This window comes from Pteropus medius, unplaced genomic scaffold, assembly GCF_902729225.1.
Source record: "Pteropus medius unplaced genomic scaffold, Ma_sr-lr_union100, whole genome shotgun sequence".
Lineage (NCBI taxonomy): Eukaryota > Metazoa > Chordata > Mammalia > Chiroptera > Pteropodidae > Pteropus > Pteropus medius.
Genome location: NW_024342473.1, coordinates 12044559 through 12067720, shown reverse-complemented (window position 1 = coordinate 12067720; position 23162 = coordinate 12044559). Strand labels below are relative to the sequence as shown.

Genomic DNA, 23162 nt, shown 5'->3' with positions numbered 1-23162 from the left:
TGGCAGAGCCTAGACTCTGTGGCCTTTGCTGATCCTGTGTTCAGGCTTGATCTGTGGCCATTCCATCTGTTTATTACCTACTTCCCTGTTCTGGCCCCTGGGATCCATTTCCAACCCCTAGCCTCTTATTTGCAAATAACTTCCTGTCTGTTTCTGAGAAGTATTTTCTCCTTTTTTATTTTAAATTTAATCTGTAGCTTATGGAATGGATAGCCGACCTCCCATGGCAATTTTCGAATTGTTGGATTATATAGTCAATGAGGTAAGTACTGCATGGCTTCCTTAACCTTGGAATTTATTTGCTCTTCTTAAGAAAAAAATCAGTTGATTTGACTGTTACCACAGTATGGGCTACTGGGCCCCAGGATTCATGGGTTCTGCTTTGTACATCTTGTAATTGAGTGCCTGATTTAGAGGCTGCAGGAGTCCCTTCCCCAAGGAACATCTTCAGGTAACTCTGAGTCCCTCCTCCTAGATTCAGGAGCCTCCACCTTACCTATTTACATTCTCATTCCTTCATTTGCCAAGCATTTCTTGTGTACTTACGGTGTGCTAAGCACTGTGGGGTGGTGGTAGGAATGAGGTAGGGATCCAAAAATGGAAAATCTAGTCACCGGATTGCAAATATAACTGCACTATAAGTTTTGTCTTTTAAGTGCCATTAAAAAGAGATGAACATTTAAAAATGATAGTGTAGAAATAGCTATGAAAAATATTCACTTATAAATTGTTGCATTAAAAAAGGTTATAAAATGGTTTGTATATTATGATCAGTTCTTTAAAAAAATCTATGTATACATATATGTACATATAAAGTCTGGAAAGAGATAGAATTACAAGTGAATAAAGGTTTCTTTTTGCTTATTGCCATTAGCTGACTTTAATACAAGGAACATATATTAAAAGATCAAGGAAGGAAGACACTGATAAGCATTCATCAAATTTGGGTGGGTTAGTGGGTGGTGTGAGACGCTATTGACTAGCACCACGGTTGCTTGGAGGGGGTGACGCAGTGCTGGAGATGCTGAGCTGGGGGTCAGGCCAGGATTTTAGATAATAAGGCCAGCATGCCCAGCCTCAGGAGTAGCACAGGTAGTGGACAAGGGACAGGTTCTGGCATGTTTGGGAGGTGGCTGGAGGCCTCCACTCAGCTGGGATATATGGTAAAGGGCATCGCCGTAGTCTTTTCCTCTTCCTTAGAGATAATTCTTACTACTCTCTAAAACCAGATCCCAAAAAGCTCAAAAAGATCTTATCTATTACAGATTCAGCAGGGAATATCCTGGTTCATTCTAGCAGTTAATAAATCACTGGTTCATAGTCTACTAGGGAGGTTAATTGACCTCTCTTTGTTGTCTGCACAGCTTTAAACTAAGAACTATGGGATATTGAAAAGTTCAGGATCTGATCTTTGCTGCGTAAGGCCTTGGGGAAGGCCATGCACATTGCCATTTGTAGTTTGAAAGCCATCCTCTACTGCTGGGACCTAAGCTAAGTGGTACTGGGTGGGAGCCACAGTAAGAGATGGCCTGAGGCTAAATATACAGCTGCCAGTTGTCTAGTATGCACTGCTTTCTTCCATATTTTCCTACTCAGTTCTCCAAACACTGCTCGGGCGGGTCAAATTGGTTTTGTTATCCTCTTTATATAGGTGAGGAAACTAAGGCTCAAGTTCTTCCCACTTGTGCTTTTCCTTCCTTATCACGTACTCCTCCTATCCCACAGCCCTCCCAAACCCCTACTCCCTCCTCACTGGAAGTTGGGTTGCATGGTGACAGGTGCATGCACCTCACACTATTCTGGAATACAGTCCCTCCATTTCTTAGCCTCTTTCTACTTGGGATGGGACTGGCCTCTGGAGGCCAAGCTGCCAGTTTCTCCCTTGAATGTTCTCTTCCTATCCCCCTCAGCAGCAGAGATAGTCTGCAGACTGGGCCTAAGCTGTGTTTTAGTCCCTGACCTCAGATCAGGCTTATTCACCTGCTGTTCTGGTAAGGCATTCAGGGTAAGAGGGCTAGGCTGGACTTTTTTGGTGGTGTCAATATTTAATTTTTAGTCCTGAATCACTTGTTGATTTGGGCAGCACATCAGAACATTGGCATCCTGGGCAGTGTCTGGGGGTCAGCTCACAAGGAAGCTGCACACAGCCCCAGCACAGGTCACATGAGGGTGGATCTCGTTTCCTGAGCTGCATGGAGCACAAGAGCCTGGTGCTTTAGAGCCTTGTCTTGTGTACCCCCGCGTGACGTCCACCATGCACCCTGGGAAAACGAAAGCTGTGGCCCGTGTTCTTGTTCTGATGCCTGTAAACAGCCCTAGTCCTGGATTGAGTGTGCAGCTAACATTCTTCCAGACACAGCCCTCTGCCAGTTAATGTTTTATTAACCTTTCTCTGTTCCTTCAGGGCTCAGAAAAGGCATATACATTTTAGCCTTATGACTTCCACAGGTGCTATCGGAGCTGGACCATGCCTGATGGTTTGCATATGCCCCTAGCTGCTGCTATTAGTAATTGCCATTTGTTTCCATGCCACACTCCAAGATTCACAATTGTAGAGAGTGAGCTGGAAAGGGCCCCAGAGATCCATTTGGCCCTCCTTCTTTCATAGAAGGGTAAACTGAGGCTCAAGAGAACAATGATTTGTTCAGTCAGTAGACAAGTGAGTGGTAGAATACTGACCTGGCCCCAGTTCTGTGGTTTGAGACTGATGGTTCCACCAGAGTGACCCAGCAGGCAGCAATTGACCTCTCACCCCTGCCTTTCCTTGGCTGAATAAGGGCAGCACTGCCCAGCGGTGGGGGCTGAGGAGGGGAGAGATGGCTGGGGCAGGAAGCCAGGCATTTTTTACATTTTGACGTGTATTTGCAGCCTCCTCCAAAACTACCCAGTGGAGTATTCAGTCTGGAATTTCAAGACTTTGTGAATAAATGGTAAGTTGGCTCCTTGTTCTCTGGAAGTGTACACTGGTTTTATCAGTCTCCTCACTCCATCTTGGGGAGCACAGCTTCACTCTTTCATGTCTCCTGTGATCCCTTTGACTGCTGCTCTTCTTCCAGAGTGCTAGGACTTAATTGACCTGACAACAGCAGTGGGTAAAATAGCTCCTGCTTTTGGCACTTGCTGTACAGGTATTGGCATATTGCCTTTTGACCTTAGTTTAATTCAGCAAGCACTTATTAACCTACTGTGGGCATTTATTAACCTACTGTGGGAATGACATTGTGCTAAGAACAGGAAGGTGAATAAGACTCAGGCAATCCTCAGAGCCTGTAGGGTGTGGGGAGGACAGGCAGGCAAACATAAGTAATTGGAGTAAGTACCAGCTCCAGGCTATAGTTCTCACATTATCTTTCTTCCTTTAAGCTTAATAAAAAACCCCGCAGAAAGAGCTGATTTGAAGCAACTCATGGTAAGTCCATTTCAGATTCTTACACTATCTGTTTATTCATGTTCTCCGTCAGTCATCCATCCAGTACTTCTGAGCCCATTCCCTGTTCCGCCTTGACTACTACAGTCCAGCTGACCCCACAGCTTCAGGATACCAGATATGTCTCCTCTGCCCTCCCATCAGTTTAAAGGAAGAGCTGGGGTGGCCCTGCAGCCCGGGGAATCCAGGGAAAAAAAGGGGCCAGCCTATCCCTTCACAGGGACAGGGTCTTTTTCTCACTGGCTTACCTTGTATTTAGCATCCTCCCCAAGCCACTCTCCACTTGCCTCCTCTTGTTTTGGTGGTAGTGGTAGGGGGAGGAGTTGGGAAGTAATACAGTAAATGTCTGAGCTTCCATGCCTTGTAAAGCCTGTATGGTATAACAGACTTTCAAGTCCATCAGTTCCTTTGTTACTTCTAACAACCCCGTGAGGCACTGAAGGCAGAGTTGCTATCCTCATTTCACAGTGCTACAAAAGCAGGCTCAGGGAAGTGAGTTGCCTAAGGCTTCACAGCTGGTATAACTGGCAGAGCCAGGCAGAGCCAGGCAGAGCCGGTCTTTGGGCCAGCAGCTGGCCCTGATTTCCTGCCTTCCACTGCTGCTCGAGGGCACAGACTCCAGGAGCTCCTTCCAAGTGTGGCTCTTGAATTTTCCTTCTTGGTGGTTTTTTAACACCACTTCATCTGTTTCTTTCCACACAGGTTCATGCTTTTATCAAGAGATCTGATGCTGAGGAAGTAGATTTTGCAGGTTGGCTCTGCTCTACCATTGGCCTTAACCAGCCCAGCACACCAACCCATGCAGCTGGTGTCTAAGCATTTGGGAAACAGCCAAGAGCGAGTCCCCTGCCCAGTGGCATGCCATGTTGCTTTTGGGCCTCTTTCCCATGTGTCTGTTCATAGCATTTCACCTATGACAAAGGATGAAGAACACAGCATGTGCCAAAATTCTATTTGCGTCATTAATATTACTGTCTTTATTCTTGTTACTATTGTTATTCCCCAAAGTGGATTGGCTTTGTGCTTGGGGCTATTTTTGTGTATGTTGATGATCAAAACATGTACAACACTGAATTACAGTGAAACTGGTGACTGTGGGTGTCATTCTTACTGAAAATTGCACTGCTCTTCCCTCACCATGACTGGCTGGCCATCTGTATTTTGCGGATTCTTTGACACTTGGTGGTACTTAATTCTTGCTGGGCGACCTTGTTTCTACTTAAGGAGCCCTGTAAGATCCTTCACAGGCAGTGCATGTGAAGCATGCTTTGCTGCTATGAAAATGAGCATCGGAAAGTGTATATCATGTTATTTTATTATGTTTTTGCTTTTGGTGTAGAATTCAGCAGTTGCCATCAAAATCTACCCAGAGCCCTTCACTGCCATGATAATTGGGGCTTCAGTCTGTCTACTCTGATGATTTGTAGACTTCTGGTTGTATTTCTATATTTATTTTTAAATATACTGTGTGGGATATTTAGTGGTATATGTCTCTTTAAGTTTGGATTAGTGTTTCTAATGGTGGAGTTACTTTTAATGTTACAAATGAATCAAGGCATTAAAATGTATGAGATTTATCTTTCCCCAAATCCCAGTACTGATGCTATTGTAACCAACAGTGTGTATAGTGCCTAAAAATTGTATGAAAATCCTTTTAACCATTTTAATCCAGATGTTTAACAAATAATCTTATTCTAATAAATATACTATCAAGTTAAAAGGCTTCGAAAGATATTTCTACTTTTGTGGTAGAATGATCAATGTCTCTGGTACACAAGAAATCAGATGATTTGGCCAAGCATTATTGTGAAGGGAAAGATAAATACAGGAAGGAGGCTGAAGGGTGAGAATGCTACCCTGAGGACAAGTTCCAGTGCTTTGGACTAATGGGGCTTCCTGTAATTCCAGTCTTTGGACTTGGTCCAACTCTTCTTAGCAAACAGCCTTAACTGTAAATGTTCCAACCACTTTTCCTGTGGACCTGTAAACAGATTCCATCTACTTCTTCCATCTCTTTATATAAGAGAAAAGCAGTTGATGGGGGTCAGCGTGCTCGCAGGAGTGCCTTTGCTGGTGGCTAGCGGTGCCCGGCTGGCATTGGAACCTCTACCCAGGACAGTCTGTGCTATTTTGTTTCACTGAGCAAGTTTCTCCTTACACCAGTACTACACCTTACTGGAGGGGAGGAAATGTGCCTGGTACTGGCTTTGTCAATCCTGCAGTGAGGTCACAGAAAACAAAGTCATGTCTCAGCTGGCCACTGGTACCCTTTCCTTTTTGAAAAGTGACTTTTGGAACTTGGTATGTGTGAGGCTGCCTGGTCAGCACCTCTTCCCTCATTTTCTTTGCGAGAGGTTATAGAAAGCCATAGTAAGTATATATTTAAAAATAAAAGGCCAATTTTATTTTCAAATTAAAAACAGAACTTGATTAAATCTCCTGAGCAGGTAATTCTACTCTGGATCTACTAGAGGTTGGAGAGCCAAGATTTTAAAAGCTGGTTAGCATGTACTGTTGCTTCAGCTAGTCAATCATTTTTCCTCGCTGTGAGGCTAGTATCTGTTCTTAGTCAACAGTCTAACTTACAAATTTTTTTTCTCCCCTCTTTAATTACTCCCCCCACTCCATTTCCACCCCTGACCTATGGATGTTGCATTTCCCCTTAAGAACTGGATCTCTGAAGGTGGGGTGTTTCCTCCCACATGCTTACAGCATGCACCCGCGGCCTGGCACCCCCAGCGCACTCAAGGAGCCTGGAGCACCCGGGGTATGGTCTGTGGCTGCACCTGGGGCACGAACCCAGGACCTTCTGCATGTAAAGCAGACGTGCTAACCAATACACTATGGAGCCACCCCTTAAACGTTTTTGACATACATTCAGGCTAAAGCTTAAGGCCCACACACACCCTCCTCAGACTATATCTTTTGCTAACAGAAGATGCCACCACTACCAAAGATATCATTAAAATGTGCAAGTTGCATCTGAGGAAGAAGGAATGGTGTAACCTGGAGTCTAAAGCCTGGATCTGAACACTTTCATGCTCAGTATCTTTTGAGGAGTGTTTTTAAAATCTCTATTTACATCCAAAGGCAAAATATTTTTATCTAGTAATTACTAAGAACAATCTCATTCTCAAGAATGATGTTCCCTGACTGATGCTGTTTTGAGTTCCCCATGCCAATTTTTTTCCCCTCAAATTTCTGAGACACCAACAGTCAGTAGCAGGATTTTTCAATAAGTCATTAGCACCTCACAGGAACCTGTAAAAAATGCTGAAGCAGATATAAATACCCTCATTTTACAGATGGGAAAGAGTTGCAGAGGTGAGAGGACAAGTGATCAGTTAGTGGTAGAGCTAGAATTCAAAGCCAGTTTTCTAGCTCTTAAAAACCTATGCTCATATTTTGAGTAAGGCCCCCTAAATGTATACTTTGATGCTTTTCATTGCAAAACTATCTTCACATTGTATTTTCCAAGAAACATGCTCAGTTAAACTTTTGGTTATTTCATGTAAGAGTAGCTCAAAGTAACTTTAATAAAACGTTGATGAACAAATATATTCATGTTCTCTTCTGGAATAGTTACATAAGAAGTTCTGCTTGAAGAGGTTCTTTGTGGTTCGTTTAGCTTTTTTGCTGCTTGGACAAGGCAAATAAACAACTATTTAACTATATTCAGTGGGAAAGGGACAGTATGCAGACAAGAATCTCACCTTCAAATGCCAAGTTTTAACAACACTTATTCCACAACTGTCATCTCTTTATTATAAAAATGTAATCTTCCAAACATAGTGATTCCTTCTTTAATGGCACATTTCCCTAAGTCCAAAAGCAGGTTATAAACCATCCTGTTGTATTGTTTTCCCCAGAGTAGGAACTGATTTGTTTCCCTGTTGCTACTGGAAACCAGCAAGCTGATGATAGTTATTCATCTATAATTGATTTCTAAGTACATTTTACTATAGAGATGTCTCAACCTAAATGTGATGACAACCACACAGTCTACAGTGGGCAGTGTGTTGCCATGTCACTGAGAGGTGGCAACAGCTTAAGCTCTCAAGTGGCTCTGCTTATAAGGGTTCAGTGGTATGCAAATAGCCTTTAATTGGTTTTCTTAAAAGAGGCTTTGTTGACTGAAAAGGCTGGCTTGCATTTACACTGCCCTTTTTGCAAATGTCAGGCTTTCTCAATAGCATTTCAGAGGGCATTTTCTGTTTTGAACACAATTACTGTATCTGACCAGAATACAGACAGAGTACCACCCATACTGCTCAATGCTAAGACACTGCATCTTTGCTTTTCTACTATGTCACTAATTTTTGAAAGCATTCTGAAACTTGAATTATTTATGGAACCATTTTTGCAAGTACACATCTTCCTAAAGTTCTTGCTTTCTTTTAAAGCAGGCCTTAGGGCCCATGGCAAGATTTCTTTGAAGAGTGAAAGTTCCTGAGACTTTAAAATTTAATTTGTATAACTAACCCTGTCTCTTTCTTCCCCTTCAGGAATCTGATTCTTCTTCCTCCTCTTCTTCCTCCTCTTCTGGCACATGGCTCCTTGTGCTCAACTCCAGTGCAGTTTGGTTGATTGATGCTTCATTGTCTACATGCACCAACATCTGCTTTAGCCAAGGACATTACAGATTAGTAGGAAAGACACTGGCCTCAAAACAGCAAATTCTTAAAAATACTTTAAAACCAAATCTTAACTGCATATTCATTCTCAATATTTATCACTAAGAGGTATGGCCACTTTCCTATTTCCAAATTCTACCCTCCCCCTAAACCCCCATTGCCAAAATAGGAGGGTAAATGCCCTAGATTTGATAAGAATGTTACCTGATTTACAAACATGGTTCTTACATAAGAATTATGCTTAGATGTGCGCTGATTTCAAATGGGTTTAAATGACTTCACACACACCTAGGTGAAGTGGTGCTCAACTATGGTATACCTAGAGATGATTTTACTAATTTACATGAGGGCATTTGATAAAGAGAATGTGATGAAGACTAGAACTCACTTTTTAGCACTATGCTTTGTAGTTGAAGCTACTCAGTTTTTGAATCCCAAACTTACTTATTCACAGAGCAGCAAGAGTTTGACATGATCCTGCAAAGATCTCCACACTCTCTCTCGTTTCATTGGAGTAACTAGAAAAGATGACTAGAATAGTGGAGGTAATATAACTACCTAGTTAATCAATTAAAGTGTAACCAGCTGGTAAAAGGTGGGCTGTTCTCTCTCTAAAAGAGTATTATGGAATAGCCAGTTTATCAAACTAGAAAATTCTTATCACCACTTCTCAAGTCCTTTGAGCTCGGTAATGTGATTTACAATTTTTGACTTCCATGCAGCCTGAGAGTAGAATGGGCTTTGTATTCTCTCCCCAGGCCCACACTTGATTAACTTACATCATGTGACTGTTCAGGTGCAGGATGAGAAGACAGCATTTCATCCCCTCTTCTAGAACTAATCATTGATTGGAGGGCCAATTCTTCAACCTAGAAAAGAGTTAAGGACATTCCCTTACTATTTCACTGGTCTACTGATGTGAGAAAATTTACTATCCACATTGTAAAAGGTTGGCATCATGAGGGAAAGTGAGAACAGTTTAATACAGGTGCAGCCCTAGAGGAAAGGATGGGTCTCTTAAGCGTTCCCTGCTTTTTAAGGAAATGAACAAAGAACATGGCTGGCCCCCTTCCCCTGGGGTGTACAGGTGTTTGTGCTGAGCCAAGGATTCCATTCCCCCAGACTTAACATCTCCAAGAAGAAAACCAACTGTGCCCTTAAAAAAGCCAGGTGTCTTCTGATTCTACGGAGGGCAGATTCCCTAGGCTTGAGCTTGTCTACCCAGTAATAAGAAACCGAACACAGGAATGAAAAGCGGAAGTGTTTCCAAGAGCATAAAGGAATCTAGGCTTTGGAGGTGATGATCAACACATACATAGATGTACCCGTAAGTGTAGGCCACCACAATTGTCCTGAGGAAAAACACTTATTTTGAAATGTCACAGTTGTACAATGCTCTTCAGCTTACAAAAGGGTGTTCATAACCCTATGTCATTTCGACTTGAAGAAGGGTGCTGAGCAGGGATTATTAGAATTGTCGCACTGGGGCTTAATTTCACGGGTCTGGGAAATGGTCCTAGTGGGCCTAAATCTCTACTCCTTCTCAAGGCCGTGGAGTCAGTAACCGCTCCGGGAAGAGAAGCTACTGGGAACTCTGCGAAAAGTCTCTTTTCACGGGCCTGTCTTTATCAGCACAACAGGAGGAGGTGAGAGTCTTCTGTCTTTGCAATGCTAAAGCTGTTTGAATTGACAATACAAGCTAGGAAACAGTGGCTACTAAATGCTGTAGGAGCTCGGGAGGAAGAGGCTGGTGAAAGGGGAAGGTCAAGGCAAGCCGTAGGGAGGTCGCACTTCTCCGCGGTGAGGTGGGAAAAACAGTTGCATTTCCGGGGTGTCGGATGTGAGAGTGAACTCGCCAAACGTGCTGATTGCTGGGCCTCAACCTAGACTTGAAGTTTCAGGATTCTAAGGTGGGCCCATGACCTCAAAACAAGCTCTCCCATGGGTCAGCAGACAGCTAGATGAGCGAGGGGTCACCCGCAGCAGGGGGACGCCACAGACGCTTGGGGTTAGCGGAGAGCCAGGGGACCCGGGATAGGGGCGGCGGGGGCGGGGGTGGGCGGTACGACGCAGGTTCACCTTGAGCCGGTTCAGCTGGTCGTGCAGTGCTGCCTTCAACCGGAGAAGCGTCTCCTCCTCCTTGCGCAGCTCTTGGAGCCGGCTCAGCATCGCCTCTCACTCCCGCGGCCTTTCAGGCGGCCCAGTCGGCCAGGCGCTGGGTGATGACGCCACAGCCTCCGCCTTCTCGGAAACGGAAGTGAGCAAGGCGGGGCTGGCGACACGTGGGACGGGATACTTCCTGCTTTTTGTCGCAGCATGAACCCAGTTTTAAATCAGAAAGACCGAGGCTTGAATAGTGATCTAGATTCCTAAAGCACAGGGTGCTTTAGCCGTTTATAATCTGTAGATCAAAAAGGCGAAGTATAAAGTGTCAAATACTTCAGTTAAACTACTTGCCCATTTCCAATCGTTGCTGCAAATGGTATTTTAACACCATAAAACCTGCAGACCCATTTGAAAGCAGGAACTGATAACACCTAGCACACAGCACCGTTTAAGGTTTTTGTAGGCAAGTATTCTCGGCCACTTGGAAACATTTACCGAGGTCGGTGAAATTAAGAGCATGAAAAGAATGCATTTTTTAGCAAATTAGGAGACACTTTTATATGCCGGGCAACTGAGATCTCTTGACCGCAAATGAGATTATACATCACCTTAGCTGTTAATTTTGGGGGAAAAAAAAATCAGATTCTGGCATGAGACAAGGGGGTTAACAATAGTTCAACTCTAGGGTGTTAAGACACTAACAGAACAAATAAAGCTTTAGAACTCTGGTGGGTACATTTCACTGCACCATGCTCAGGCAGTTTTACTAGAGGGTGTAAAAATGTAAAGTACACAAGTTGTTCTCAAAAATGCTTCTGGCACTTTTGAAGGCCAAAATATTGATGGCCTGCATTTTCTCCAGGTGTACAGTAAGTTGCAACAAGAACACTTCCCAAAACTTTCTTACAGTTGCTCAATATATGTATTGATTCTGCCCTCTTGTGGTTACTGAAAATGCCAACTCTACAGAATTTTCCAAGGATTTTTTTTGGGGGGAGGGGGGAGGCGGGGTAAGGAGAGGCAGCTAAATTTTAACAGCTTCTGTATTTCTGAAACAAGTCTTTAACCACTGTTCTCAAGACATTACTTATAAAATGGATTTTGTATCTGAACTTATGGAGCATCCCTCTTACCTAATTCAACAGCATGAATTTAGTATGAAGCCAATGCTCCATTTTATACTGGACACTAAAAAAATGATTCACACAACACAATGAGCCATGTTTCTCAATGCCTCTTTGATCAGGTTTTTATTCAAAATTAGCTGTCCTAAAGTCATTTGACTTTTAAGGAATAAACTAATTTCAGTTTATGCTACAGGCTTCTTTTCTTCTGTGGTGGGTTTCTTTTCCACGGGCTTCTTCTCAGCTGCGGGTTTCTTGGTAGCTGCAGCCTTTTTTCCCACCAAAGGCTTCTTCTGCTTCACAACACCAACAGCCTTCTTTCCTTTCTTCCCTGCCACGGGCTTCTTGCCTGGGACCCCCTTCTTTTCATCTGATTTGGCTTCTAGCGCTGCTGCTGCTTTATCTACCCGGAGCTTGTGCTGCAACAAATTAGGAAGAAAATCTAAGGACCAAATCTTTCTAAAAAGTTTAACATTATCTGCAAAAAAACAAATTATTGCTTACATTCTTGGCCTGGCGAAGGATGGTGTTCCGGCGCATGGTCTTTGCATATGGGTTTAGCTTCAACATGATTCTCAAGTTTTTCAGTGGATTCTTCTTTAGGACTCTGCGATGAATCTTCTTGCTATAAAAAGTAAACACTATATTAACATTTTATTTACATTTTCCACATTTTAAAAATAATCAGTTCCATGAGATTGGGGCAAGAATTACTGTAAATATTTTAACTTTACCGTGGTGCTCGGAGGGCTCTCTGGATCTCTGGGCTTTTCAAGATTCTGCTAAGGTCTGTATTGAGCATCTTGTGCATGGGAAGGCTGAGAGAAAAACCAAGAACTGTTGACTATTGGTGCTCAATTCTTATTTCTCATATGATTGACTAAATATGAACCTCAACAGAAGATAAATTTGTAACCATTTAAAGCTCTTCAGAATTCAATCAATTTCCAACTATACTATCACTTCTCAGAACATCTCACCATTTCAGCATATTACATCTGTATGTTAAGGAGAAATGGCAACAAAACACAATCCATTACTTAGAAAACATGCAAACCAAGAGTGAATATCAATATCCACAGTATAAACATCTATGTTCAGTATATGAATACTCACTTGTAGTTACTCTTGAGAGAGGCAGCTTTACGCCAAGTGCCATACAGATCATCTAATTTGCGGAAAGCACTTTCAGTCCAAATGCAGAAACGGCCCACATGCCCACCAGGAGCAAGTTTCAAAATGTTCAGTTTGCTTACATTAAGCAGAGTGATTCCTTTTAAAGGGAAAGGAGAATCAGGAAGTATTTCAACAGAAGAAACACAAATCATCTTTATGGCTCACGTGCTACATAAGGTACCTGAGAACTATCATTAATCATGCAGTTTCAACCATTAACAGGACACTCATTCAGCCAAGAATCAGAAGTTCCACAAAATCATGTGTTTCAGAAACACGGACCATAAAGTGGAATCTCATCATAATAAAAGCTGAGTAAGCTTTCACAGTATGGGCGATTAAAATAATAGGCAATGCAAAAATTACCAGGGATATTTCTGAAAGCTTTGATGATGCCATTGTCCTCATTATAGATTATGCAAGGTCCCCTGCGCTGGATACGACGACGGTTTCTCATTTTGCCCTTGCCAGCTCTCATTCGTTGAGAGGCATACACCTAGAAAGTGAGGTTTAGGCGTTTAGGCCTTCTGATTAAGATATGAACCCTATAATAAATCTTCAGTTTAAAAATCCCATTTTACAGATGAAACAGACACAAATTACTTGCCTAACATTGAAGCACAGCCATAAATGACAGCCAGGATTCAAACTCAGGTAGTTACGTGTTGCATTAATAGAATGTTTTGGTCAATGAACTACACATGGACAATGGTATACCATACGGCCTAGGTGTGTACCATTTAGGTTTGTGTAAGGACTGTTAGGCACAACGAAATCGTCCAACATTGCATTTCTTAGAACATATCCCTGTTAATCAGTGTAAAACTGTAATATACAGAGTCCTTGCTCTCATAACCACTAAGGTTCAGTTAATACTGTTGCCTTCAATAATCTTCTGAAAATTCCAACAAATTTGTTAAGGGCTACCAAACTGTATGTGCCCATTAAACCTACCTTTTTTATATCATTCCAGGCCTTAAGTTTCTTAAGAAGCAAAACAGCCTCCTTGGTCTTCTTGTAGCCTTCAACTTTATCTTCAACCACCAAAGGAAGTTCAGGAACCTCCTCAATTCGATGACCTGACAAAGCCAATTAACATTAACCTGGTAACCCTGAACCTTTTGAAAAACTGAGAAGCATTTTATATAACCCACAAAAGCAAAATGGTCTACAACTTGCCAAATCAGAACTTCCACATATATCATGTGTTTCAGAAACACGGACCAATGAAGTGGAATTTCATCATTTTGACAGAACAGGCAGCATGATGTTTAACAGGAAAGCTTTCAAACTATATACTAAATCACTGTATTTGAATCACTGATGACTGAATTTTAACTAGGCATTCTGGGCTGAAAAAAATTTACAGGCTATTAACAAAAACGAAAGGTTCGGGTGAAGGGAAAAAAATGAGCTATGTTGTATCACTCCTGTAATAAAAATATTACAAACCTTTAGACATAACCAGTGCTGGTAAGGCTGAGGCAGCCAGAGCAGAGCAGATGGCATATCGCTTCTGTGTTGTGTTCACTCTGCGGTGCCAACGGCGCCAGGTTTTCGTTGGTGCAAACATGCGGCCTCCACGACACATCTATTTTCCCAGCTAAGAATCACATTTCTCAAATATTAGGTATTAAAAAAGGTTATGTCTTGCTCAGTAAGAATTTTCGTCACTCTTCTGAACCAGCTTACTGACAGCAGGCAACTGTCACTGAGAACAGAGTAAGACGCAAATTACGACATCATTGCAAGCAAAACAATGTCAAGCTCTCATTGTCTTTTAACATTTGACAAAAAAAATCTTCCATATTCCAAATCTGCCTACAACCTGGAAACAGTGTTTTGAACATATTTTCAAACTACTAACATGAATAAACCAGGTCTGCCAAATTCCATGATGGCTGACCGTCTACGTAGTGACACAAAGGATACATTGCCAAAAGCACCCTGGCCGGAACGATGAGTCCCACCGCCTCGAACTCTGGGAATTCGAGCCACAGCTCTGCCAGTACCCCACGACTCAGCACTGGTTTGATGACCTGCAATCGGAAGAAATACAAGTTTTAGCTACCCAATCATACCAATGTGACTAGTATGCATGGTAGCAAACAGCATCAGAACATCCAGGAAAATCATCTGATTCAGAAACACGGACCAATGGAGTAGAATTTCATCACTGCTGTTAAGCAGCTCTTAAAACATCAGCCCACAAAAGATCTATATCCATACCTGCTAATTCACTGACAGCATAGGGCTGCCTATTGTTTTTGCGCAAGTTGGTGTGAACAAAGTTCACAATATCTGGTCGAATGGGAGCCTTGAACACAGCTGGCAAAGTGACATTTTTGCCAGATGATTCCCCCTTTTCGGAGTACACCGATATCAGAGGACGAGCACACGCCTGGGAAAAAGGAAAAGACGTTTATATTGACAAGCAATGTTAGAGTCATTCTATTCATGTGCCAGCAATATCATTAAACTCTCAGTTACAAGAAACTATTTTAGTAAGGTAGACAATGATTAAAGCTAAAACAAAGGTTGTTACCAACATAATCAAGTTCTGCCACGTAGTTTTCATTATTTTCTAAGAGAATGGTTTATCATTAAACTTCAAACTGGGGCTTACAAATCAAGATGATCAAAACAATACTGTAAGGTTTGAGAATGCTGTTTAAAGCCACCATCTAAACTTTCATTCCAAATGTCAGCAAATCTTGCCTACCAAAGCACTATTACTCCAAACTTCCAACCTCACCCTTCATCCCCCAGTCCAAACACATCTTCCAAAGTTATTAGTAAAAACACCAGTCATGTTATTTTGCCCAACCTTTTCCAAAGACCACTTGAAAGTAAAACTTTAGTCCCAAGAATGGCCTACACAATCTGCTCAACCTCAATTCTTACACTCTCTTCCAGATACAGTCTCCATACACAGGACATCCCCTTCACAGGTACCTGGTCTTCTGAAAGACTCCTAGCATGCTCCCTTATCTCCTTCAGGACATTCTCTAAGTTTCCCTGATCACTGTTTAAAGCCCAACCACTGCCTCCTCAGCTGCTGGTTTCTTGGCAGCTGCAGTCTTTTTTCAAAACAAAGTCATCTTCTCCTTAGAGCATTGTTTAAAATCCAACTACTGCCTCTCTTCCAATTCCCTATGTCCACAGCACTCACTACCATCAAACATTACTGTGTGTTTTACCTATTACGATCCAAGCACTTTTTTGCCTATTTTGTTCACTAAACTCCTAATGGCTAAGTACACTACACAGTACACATACAAACATTTCTGGAAACGCAGTACATGAAACATGAGCCACACTTATGTCCATACTATGACCTGGCTGAGAGTTAAGACTTAGAGGACATCAAAAAGAAAAATTAGAAGAGACTCAGAAAGCTTTTTATAGAAGCGATTAAGGTGAATAGACCAGAATTTTTAAAAAAAGGTAGAAAAAGTTAAAAGACAATATTCTTTACTAATCAGCACATGGAAATACAAGGCCCAAAACTCACTTTCACAATTGTCTAAGGCCCGAAAAACTTCCAAATCTTCAGTAGAGCCCATGCCTTCTAAGATCAAGGAGGTTTAGAATCCCAAAGGTCCCTCTGCGCCTGAGAACAATCTGGTGTCCTCCTGTGTTGCTTCCAGGCGTGCCTTATGCCGGGTCGCCCACGTTGCCTCTAAGATGGCTGCCGTATAGCCTCACTACACAAATCTCCGCAATAGAGGCCTTTGGTCCCCATCTCCTTTTCCCTGCTTTCCCTCCTGAAGATCTTATACCCTGAACCCCCCAATTCATTCCTGCGAGCCCGAGAGCTGGGGAAAGTCCGGTCGACAGAACTTCCACTCACCATGCTGGGGAGAGGAGAAGGCCGCACTCCTCTCAACCCCGTGGCTCCCACAGGAAAAGGAAGTGCTTAGCACTCCCGCGTTCTATATGTAACCTTCAACTCGTCCCCCACCCTGCCCCGCCTCAGAACCAATCCAGGGACACAAAATATCTCTCTATTGCTCTAAAAATTTTTAAAGTAATGTATTATTTTTCTACATGCGTCAAATTACGGTATCTATTGATTTCTAAAGCCAATAATAGCGCCTAGAAGCGGGGACTCCTTTTCGCGGAATAATTCATAAGTAGGCGGGACCAACTCTCGCGAGTCGCGGTGCCTTCCCTTCTACTACTGGAACGTATTTTAACTTTTTCTTACGGAAGTAGAAAATTATTGGGACAGGAAGAATCGCTGTGTGCTCTGAAACAGAAGTTTAACTTGTGGACAAATGGGACCTATTGTAGGGGGTGGGGAGAAGTAAAAGTAGTCCCGACGGGGAGGGTCCTGACTCCGGACGTCAGCGTCTGGCGCGGAGTTCAGTTTGGCGGTTTAGGATATGCTGTTAGGCAAGGGCGGGATGTGGTCGCGGATGAACCGAGCTGCTGAGGAGTTTTACACTCGTCTCCTGCAGTGAGTTGTATCCCTTCCTGTTGCCTAGGTTGCGGGCACTGCATTACTACCTCGGGATATCACAGTCCTCGCCAGCCTCCTCCTTGCAGCTTTGAGGGTTAGCCCCTTGGTTCTCAGAAGCGAGTACGTTATAGACTCCGGGAGTTGAGGAAAGGCCGGTTATCTGCTTGTTAGAGTAGGGTTGGCTCTGTGGGGGCTTTGTTGTAGTCTGGTTTAGGAGAAAATAGCCATACGTTATCAATCGAGGTGGAAGGTGACAAGTTTTCCAAGAGGCACTATATTCATTCGGATAATGCACACAACTTGAAATAAGCTATACCTTCCAGGATATAGAAAACTAGATGTTGGCATCCTTTATCTGTTTCAAGCCCTGCTGAAACATATTGTTATAGCCTATTCAAAATAGTTGTCATATGAGCTACAGTTGTAATGATAACGTGATGGTGTGTTGGTTTTTTGAAACACTTTTATTTCACTGTCCACCAAGACTTCATTTTATTCTCATACTGAAGTACTAGTATCAAAGAGGGTTCCATCTGGTTCTGCATCCAATGTAAAAATCGAATCCAGTAGTTCTCAAATTTGAGTGTGCATCACAGCATCACCTGGCGCGGGGCGGGGGTAGTCAAAACAGATTACTGGGCCCCACCTCCAGGGTGTTCGATTTAGTAGGTCTGGATGGGACCGAAGACTTTGCCTTTCTCACAGATTACAGGTGAAGCAGAAGCTTTTGGCTTGACACCACACTTTGAGAACCACTGATATAATTAACCCCTTATTTTCTAAATGTCATAACTTTTCATCATTACTCTTTATTGCTTTTTTTCTGATTACAGAAGTGGTAATTCCTGTCAATTTTTTTTTATCTATGGAAAGAGCACTAGCTTTTTAAAACTAACAATGTCTTGGATAGCTTTCAGTATAAGACTGTATAGGTCAGTCTCATTGTTTTTATTAACTGCTACATAATATTTAATTCTATGGCTTGAGAAATATACACGTTCCAGAAATGATTGTTGAATGATTGATTGAATAACATCCCTGAGTTATACATAAAATAGACATCTTTAAGAATAAGTCACAATCTTGTCCAAAATGGCAAAAGTGAATCAGTCACAGGCCTCTCTCTCCAGTTATTTCAGTAAGTCATAGAGTAGATAAAATAATAAATGACATCCTGAAACAATTCCTTTGTCTAAAGATTCTTTCCTCTTTCAGAATGTAGATTAGGCTGATGTGCATTTTCATACGTTAGTTTACATGCTTGGGGATCACTATTTTAAAACTTTCTGGGCTGAAATGATAATTATTAAATGATATCCAAGAGTTTATGCTTACATTTTAAAAAGGAAATTGTTTAGCATCAAATTTACTAATTATTTAGTAACATCTCATAAAAGTAGAGGAAGGATAGATGCTTCCATTTTAGCCATAGAAATCTAAGGCCTGGGACCCTTAAATAACTTATCTATAGTTGCTTACTTTTTAATGGCAGATCAGAATCCAGTCATTTTTACTTTCCAAAAGTCATGTGGTAAATTACATTTTAATAGTAGCTAGTAATATGTTTTAAAAGGCATAAGAGTAGAGGTAGGTACTCTTAATTTCCTGCTGCCTCTGAGAAGTGGTTGTACCCAATTGTGGGCAGGAGTCTGTTAATTTCTACCACATTTCTTTGTCCTCTTCTTAACCTAATACTCTTTTTCTGTCTTTTTCCCTCTTCCTAACTATGCCTTAGAGCTGCCATGACTACTTTGCATTTTGCTTTTCTCACTGGTGTCACGCAGAGATGAAATGATAACTAACTCCTGAGTTTAAATGACATGTGGTTCTACATTTCAGGATATTTGATGAAGAAAAGAAAGGAATCTGTAAAGATCCATTTATCTATGAGGTATGAAAAACTTATTTGTTTTTTAAACACAACTCTATAATCCTAAAACTATGAATTTTAAAAAGTTGGGTTTATGGAAGTTAGTTTACATAGAGTTAGTTTCTATGAATTTTTACAGATTGACTCAGTTATATAACCACCCCCATAATGAAGACATAGAACATTTCTATCACCTCCAAAAATCTCCTCGTGTAAGGCCTGGGACCCTTAAATAACTTATCTATAGTCAACACTTTCCCTGCTCCCAGTCTCTGGCAACCATTAATCTGTTTTCTATCTTTGTTTTCTGTCTTCTGTTATGCTTTTTCCAGAATGTCATATAAATGAAATCATACACTATGTAGCCTTTTGGGTTTGGCTTTTAGCAATAAGTATAATGCATTTGAGATTCATCTTTGTTGTTTGTGTATCAGTAGTTCATTTCTTTTTATTGCTGAATAGTATTCCATTGTATGGATGCAGTACAATTCCGTTATTTATTCACCAGTTGATACTTGGATTGTTTCCAGTTTTTGATAGTTATGAATAAAGCTGCTATAAACATTCATGGATGTATTAAGCATCTAATATATGTCAATTGTTCCATTGATAAACTGCCCAGAGAATTTAATCCATAAAATAATTACTGAACTAAAGTAAATTATTTGCCTAAAGGCTAATAATCTGGGGAGAAATAGTCATAAATGATAAGTGTAATACCAGATATATAAAATATATAAACTATTAAAAATCAGTAAGAAAAAAGAAGCCATAATAGAAGGATACAAATAAGTAATCACAGGAAAAAAAATACAAATATAGTTATCTTTTACTATCTGAATACTCAAGAATCAAGTATATGCAGGTAAATGTATTAATCTCTCCCTGTCTGAATTCTTGCCATTTGATACCTGTATTGTAACTACTGTAACAAAGTACCACAGATTGGTTTGTTTAAAACATCAGAAATTTATTCTCTCACCATTCTGAAGGCTAAGTCTGAAATTAAGGTGTCAACAGGGACTTGTTCTCACTGAAGGCTCTAGAAAAGGATCCTTGCCTCTTAGTTTCTGGTGGTGTCCAACAATCCTTGGTGTTTTTTGGTTTATAGACCCATGTTAATCTCTAATTTCTGCATTTGTCAACGTGCAATTTCTCTCTGTATATCTGTGTCTCTAAAATCTCTCACTCCTTGTAAGTACACCAGTCATTGCATTTAGGGCCCCTGTAAACCAGGTTAATCCTCTACTTGATTACATTTGCAAACACCCTATTTGCAAATAAGGTCACATTCAAAGGAACCAGGGGTTAGAATTTAAGTATATCTTTTGGGGGAACATATTCAACCCACAACAGTATTTGGAACTCAGGAACCTAGTAGATTAGAATAACCCAGCATCCTTTGTTCTCTGAACTTGGCATCTAATGCTTCAATATCCAAAATAAGAAATTAAGTAGATTTAAATAATAAGGTATTTGTCAATTATAAGTATATTAGAGTATTCACTTTCATTAATGATCAAATAAATGAAAATTATAACAATAACAGGGTACTATTTTTTGCTGTGAAATGGTAAAAATAGATACTGAAAATACTCTGTGTTTACATAAGTGATGACAATGCAGATGTGTGGGTATGATATTTGAAAGGCAATTTGACAATATCAAAATGATTTTATACATCTTAAGAAAGTAATTCAGGATGTATATTATAGCAAATAACTTGAAACTACCTAAATGTTGAACAGTATGATGATAGAGCCATGGTACTACACAGCCAAAGAAATTTAATGGCATGAGAAGTTCATGACATAAAACTATTAGAATGTCTTATTTTATTAAGCAAAATCCTATCCGAGTATCTAAATAATAGATACACTTTGATTTAAATAGACATATGCCTGGAAAAAGATTTGGAAAAATATACACCAATGAGAGTAATATTAGTAGTGATTACTCTGGCTAGTAAAATTATAGGTGTTTTAAGAAATCTGTTAGCTATTTATTTGCCAACTCTTCTACAATAAACGTGTGTTGTAATTGGAATAAAAGAATATTCATTTTCTATAAACTGATATATTTCTAAATTCCATAGTATAATCAGAAGGAGGATAATGTTTAGTAAAGGGTTAATTTTGGTACATAACAATAAATACAACATGATTAGAGGAAAAAATGTTGGTATGATCCTAATCGAAAGAAGGCTTTACAAGGCAGGGTGCACTTTAGGTGGGTCTCGAAACATGTATAGGTATAGATATGAGCTAGATTTTCTAAATATGAAAAGCAACATGGACAACAAATAAATGAAATCTTACTTTTAAAATGTTATGTCTTGTTCAAACTCTCCTTTTCAGTTACTTGCATAGAACAGGTCTTTATGTGTTTAAATATTTGTACAAATATATATTTGTATATATATGTAAAAAACATTGGTTGATATCTGTTTTTAATAGGCTGATGTCCAAGTGCAGTTGATCAGCAAAGGTCAACCAAACCCTTTGAAAAATATTCTAAATGAAAGTGACGTAGTATTCATCTTGGAAAAAGTGGTAAGTAGTGCTTGGGCTTTGTGGTTGTTTAATTCTTCATAGCCAAATCTGGTTTTGTGGTAACAATCTCAAATGTATACATTTTTTAAATCATATTTTTGAAAGAAGATTCAATTCTTTTAGGAATAAGTACAGTGCTGTCCAATAGAAATATAATGTGAACCACATATATAATTTAAAATGTTCTCATAAAAAAAAAGAAATAAGTGGAATTATCATTCAGTAAAATTGACTTTTTTTCTTTTGTTATTCCAGTCCTGTGAATTTTAACACATTCAGTATAATCAACACACAAAACAGTTCCATCACCCCAAAAAGCTCCTTTGTGCTATCCCTTTAAAATCATACCCTCTCCCAGCTGCTACTGCTTGGCAACCACTAAACTCTTTTCCCTCAATGTAGTTTTCTCTTTTAAGAATGTCATGAATGGAATCATATAGTGTGTAATCTTTTGAATCTGGCTTCTTTCACTCAGTCTTTGAGAGTCATCCAAGTTGTATATCAGGGTTCATTTCTTTTAATTGTTCAGTAATGTCTCATGGTATGGATATGCCACAGTTTATTTACTCATCCACCTTTTACAGAACATTTGGGTTGTTTAAAGTCTTCAACAATCATGAATAGGGCTACTATAATAATTTTTGTACAGATTTTTGTATAAGCATAACTTTAATTTTTCTTTACAATAAATACCCAGGAGTGGGATTTCTGGGTCTGAAATTAGGTTTGATAATGTTTTTTATTTAATCTATTATATCTACTATTATTATTTCAATGCCTAATTAATATAAAAATCATTAATGAGATATTTTAAGTTCTTTTTTTCCATACTACATCTTTAAAATCACTATTGTTTTGGCCACATTTCAAGCGCTCAATAGCTATGACTCATGAAGTTCTACTTTAAATTTTGTTTGTTAAATGTAACAAAAGGGAACTTTTTAAACTTTTTGTATCACTTTATAATTACAACCTTAAACATTTGTGTTTTAATTCTGGTAACTGTTTTGGTGTGTGGTTTTTATTGAGTGCTGATAATGCTGTCACATGATACCAGTTGCTTAGAGCCAGCATCTATTCCTTTGGTTACATTGTTTTCTGAAGTAAATAGGAACAAGATCTAATAGGGGAAAGTGGAAGTTCCTTTAGAAGGAAGGCCCCTATCTGGTTTAGGACTCTTTCTGTCTGGACAAGGATTGTGACAAATGGACAGGGAGTTCTTCATTTTAAATACACACACATGAAAACTCCTTTCTGAGGAGGGGAGCTACTTGTCTTTTATGTTAATGAATGAGTGTTATTTGTGCTTATATATGGTAGATGCTTGGAAAATATAGGTGAATTATGTGGTTGAGTTTGGACTTTAATGGGGAGAGGGGAAATGTATGTAGAGTAAAAGCTGAAAAAAATGAAGATGGTCGGATGAAGATGAGTTATCTTGGAAAAGGTAAAGATGACAGAGGGCATTTGTGGAAATCTGGGTTAGGATACCAGTAAGAATGCAGCTTGGAGTTGTGAGGAGTTGCCTGGAATTCAGTGAGGCCTGGAATTTTTGGATGGTGAACAATTAAAATGGCCTTTGTTTCTTCAAAGACCAGTAGAGCTTAAGGCATGAGTTTTAGGTTCATGACTATTGAAAAGTGGAAACAAGGAATAAATGATATTTCTTGGGTACCTCTAGTTTTAGGAACTTTTTGAAAAGCCAGGCCTGGAAGGGAATCTGGAATCTGGCAATAGAAATTCAAAATTGAAAAAACACCTAGGTCTCATACCTATTAAGTCAGCAGAGGATTTACTGCTAGAATAGA

The 23162-nt window shown here is 40.2% G+C and overlaps 4 protein-coding genes and 4 non-coding genes across 12 annotated transcripts in view; 2 read left to right on the top strand and 6 right to left on the bottom strand.

The window, feature by feature from the left end:
• The window catches only part of MAP2K1 (mitogen-activated protein kinase kinase 1), a 71472-nt gene extending 66311 nt beyond the window's left edge, over window positions 1–5161 (top strand). The window contains exons 8-11 of one of the 2 annotated variants that reach the window (XM_039865241.1): window positions 198–262; window positions 2869–2930; window positions 3364–3409; window positions 4130–5161. In XM_039865241.1, the coding sequence (XP_039721175.1) occupies window positions 198–262; window positions 2869–2930; window positions 3364–3409; window positions 4130–4243 (287 nt within the window). In that variant the 3' untranslated portion in view covers window positions 4244–5161. Of the gene's footprint in view, window positions 1–197; window positions 263–2868; window positions 2931–3363; window positions 3410–3461; window positions 3592–4129 lie in introns of those variants that run through there. The other variant, XM_039865242.1, reaches the window with a different exon arrangement.
• Window positions 5162–6929: 1768 nt separating this feature from the next.
• On the bottom strand, window positions 6930–10318 carry SNAPC5 (small nuclear RNA activating complex polypeptide 5). 2 transcript variants are annotated; one of them, XM_039865243.1, is made up of 3 exons: window positions 10141–10318; window positions 8841–8930; window positions 6930–8048 (listed from the first exon to the last, which is right to left on the bottom strand). In XM_039865243.1, the coding sequence occupies exons 1-3, from the start codon at window positions 10228–10230 to the stop codon at window positions 7929–7931; spliced, it is 300 nt and encodes a 99-aa protein (XP_039721177.1). In that variant the 5' UTR covers window positions 10231–10318; the 3' UTR covers window positions 6930–7928. The 2 variants fall into 2 exon arrangements, with proteins under 2 accessions (XP_039721177.1, XP_039721178.1); XM_039865244.1 differs by having other exon boundaries at window positions 6930–8045; window positions 10141–10301.
• Window positions 10319–11386: 1068 nt separating this feature from the next.
• On the bottom strand, window positions 11387–16502 carry RPL4 (ribosomal protein L4). Its single transcript, XM_039865240.1, has 10 exons — window positions 16321–16502; window positions 14697–14868; window positions 14400–14506; window positions 13920–14058; window positions 13422–13546; window positions 12834–12963; window positions 12408–12564; window positions 12026–12109; window positions 11796–11916; window positions 11387–11710 (listed from the first exon to the last, which is right to left on the bottom strand). Exons 1-10 carry the CDS (start codon window positions 16321–16323, stop codon window positions 11477–11479), a joined length of 1272 nt encoding a protein of 423 aa, XP_039721174.1. The 5' UTR covers window positions 16324–16502; the 3' UTR covers window positions 11387–11476.
• On the bottom strand, window positions 12706–12775 carry LOC120604765 (small nucleolar RNA SNORD18). Its single transcript, XR_005653414.1, has one exon. It is a non-coding gene; the product is annotated as a small nucleolar RNA SNORD18 (small nucleolar RNA).
• On the bottom strand, window positions 13647–13718 carry LOC120604764 (small nucleolar RNA SNORD18). The gene has a single exon (XR_005653413.1). It is a non-coding gene; the product is annotated as a small nucleolar RNA SNORD18 (small nucleolar RNA).
• Window positions 14119–14217, bottom strand: LOC120604767 (small nucleolar RNA SNORD16). Its single transcript, XR_005653416.1, has one exon. It is a non-coding gene; the product is annotated as a small nucleolar RNA SNORD16 (small nucleolar RNA).
• On the bottom strand, window positions 14578–14648 carry LOC120604766 (small nucleolar RNA SNORD18). Its single transcript, XR_005653415.1, has one exon. It is a non-coding gene; the product is annotated as a small nucleolar RNA SNORD18 (small nucleolar RNA).
• A 162-nt stretch (window positions 16503–16664) lies between the features above and the next one.
• ZWILCH (zwilch kinetochore protein) overlaps window positions 16665–23162 on the top strand; it is a 30178-nt gene continuing 23680 nt past the window's right edge. Inside the window, exons 1-3 of one of the 3 annotated variants that reach the window (XM_039865237.1) lie at window positions 16665–16929; window positions 18772–18823; window positions 21259–21354. In XM_039865237.1, coding sequence (XP_039721171.1) covers window positions 16856–16929; window positions 18772–18823; window positions 21259–21354 — 222 coding nt within the window. In that variant the 5' untranslated portion in view covers window positions 16665–16855. Of the gene's footprint in view, window positions 16934–17033; window positions 17053–18771; window positions 18824–21258; window positions 21355–23162 lie in introns of those variants that run through there. The other 2 variants (XM_039865238.1, XM_039865239.1) reach the window with 2 other exon arrangements.

Bases quoted from the DNA above. Each gene is read 5' to 3' on its own strand.
- SNAPC5 (XM_039865243.1), bottom strand. From the start codon at position 10,230: ATGCTGAGCCGGCTCCAAGAGCTGCGCAAGGAGGAGGAGACGCTTCTC. The intron at 8,931-10,140 runs GTGAACCTGCGT...ACTCTTTTCTAG, and splicing joins ACCAGCTGAACCGGCTCAAG to GTTGAAGAATTGGCCCTCCA. The intron at 8,049-8,840 runs GTAAGTTAATCA...CCTTGGCTAAAG, and splicing joins CACCTGAACAGTCACATGAT to CAGATGTTGGTGCATGTAGA.
- RPL4 (XM_039865240.1), bottom strand. The intron at 14,059-14,399 runs GTATCCTTTGTG...CTGGGAAAATAG, and splicing joins GCCAGGGTGCTTTTGGCAAT to ATGTGTCGTGGAGGCCGCAT. The intron at 11,711-11,795 runs GTAAGCAATAAT...AATTTGTTGCAG, and splicing joins TCCTTCGCCAGGCCAAGAAT to CACAAGCTCCGGGTAGATAA.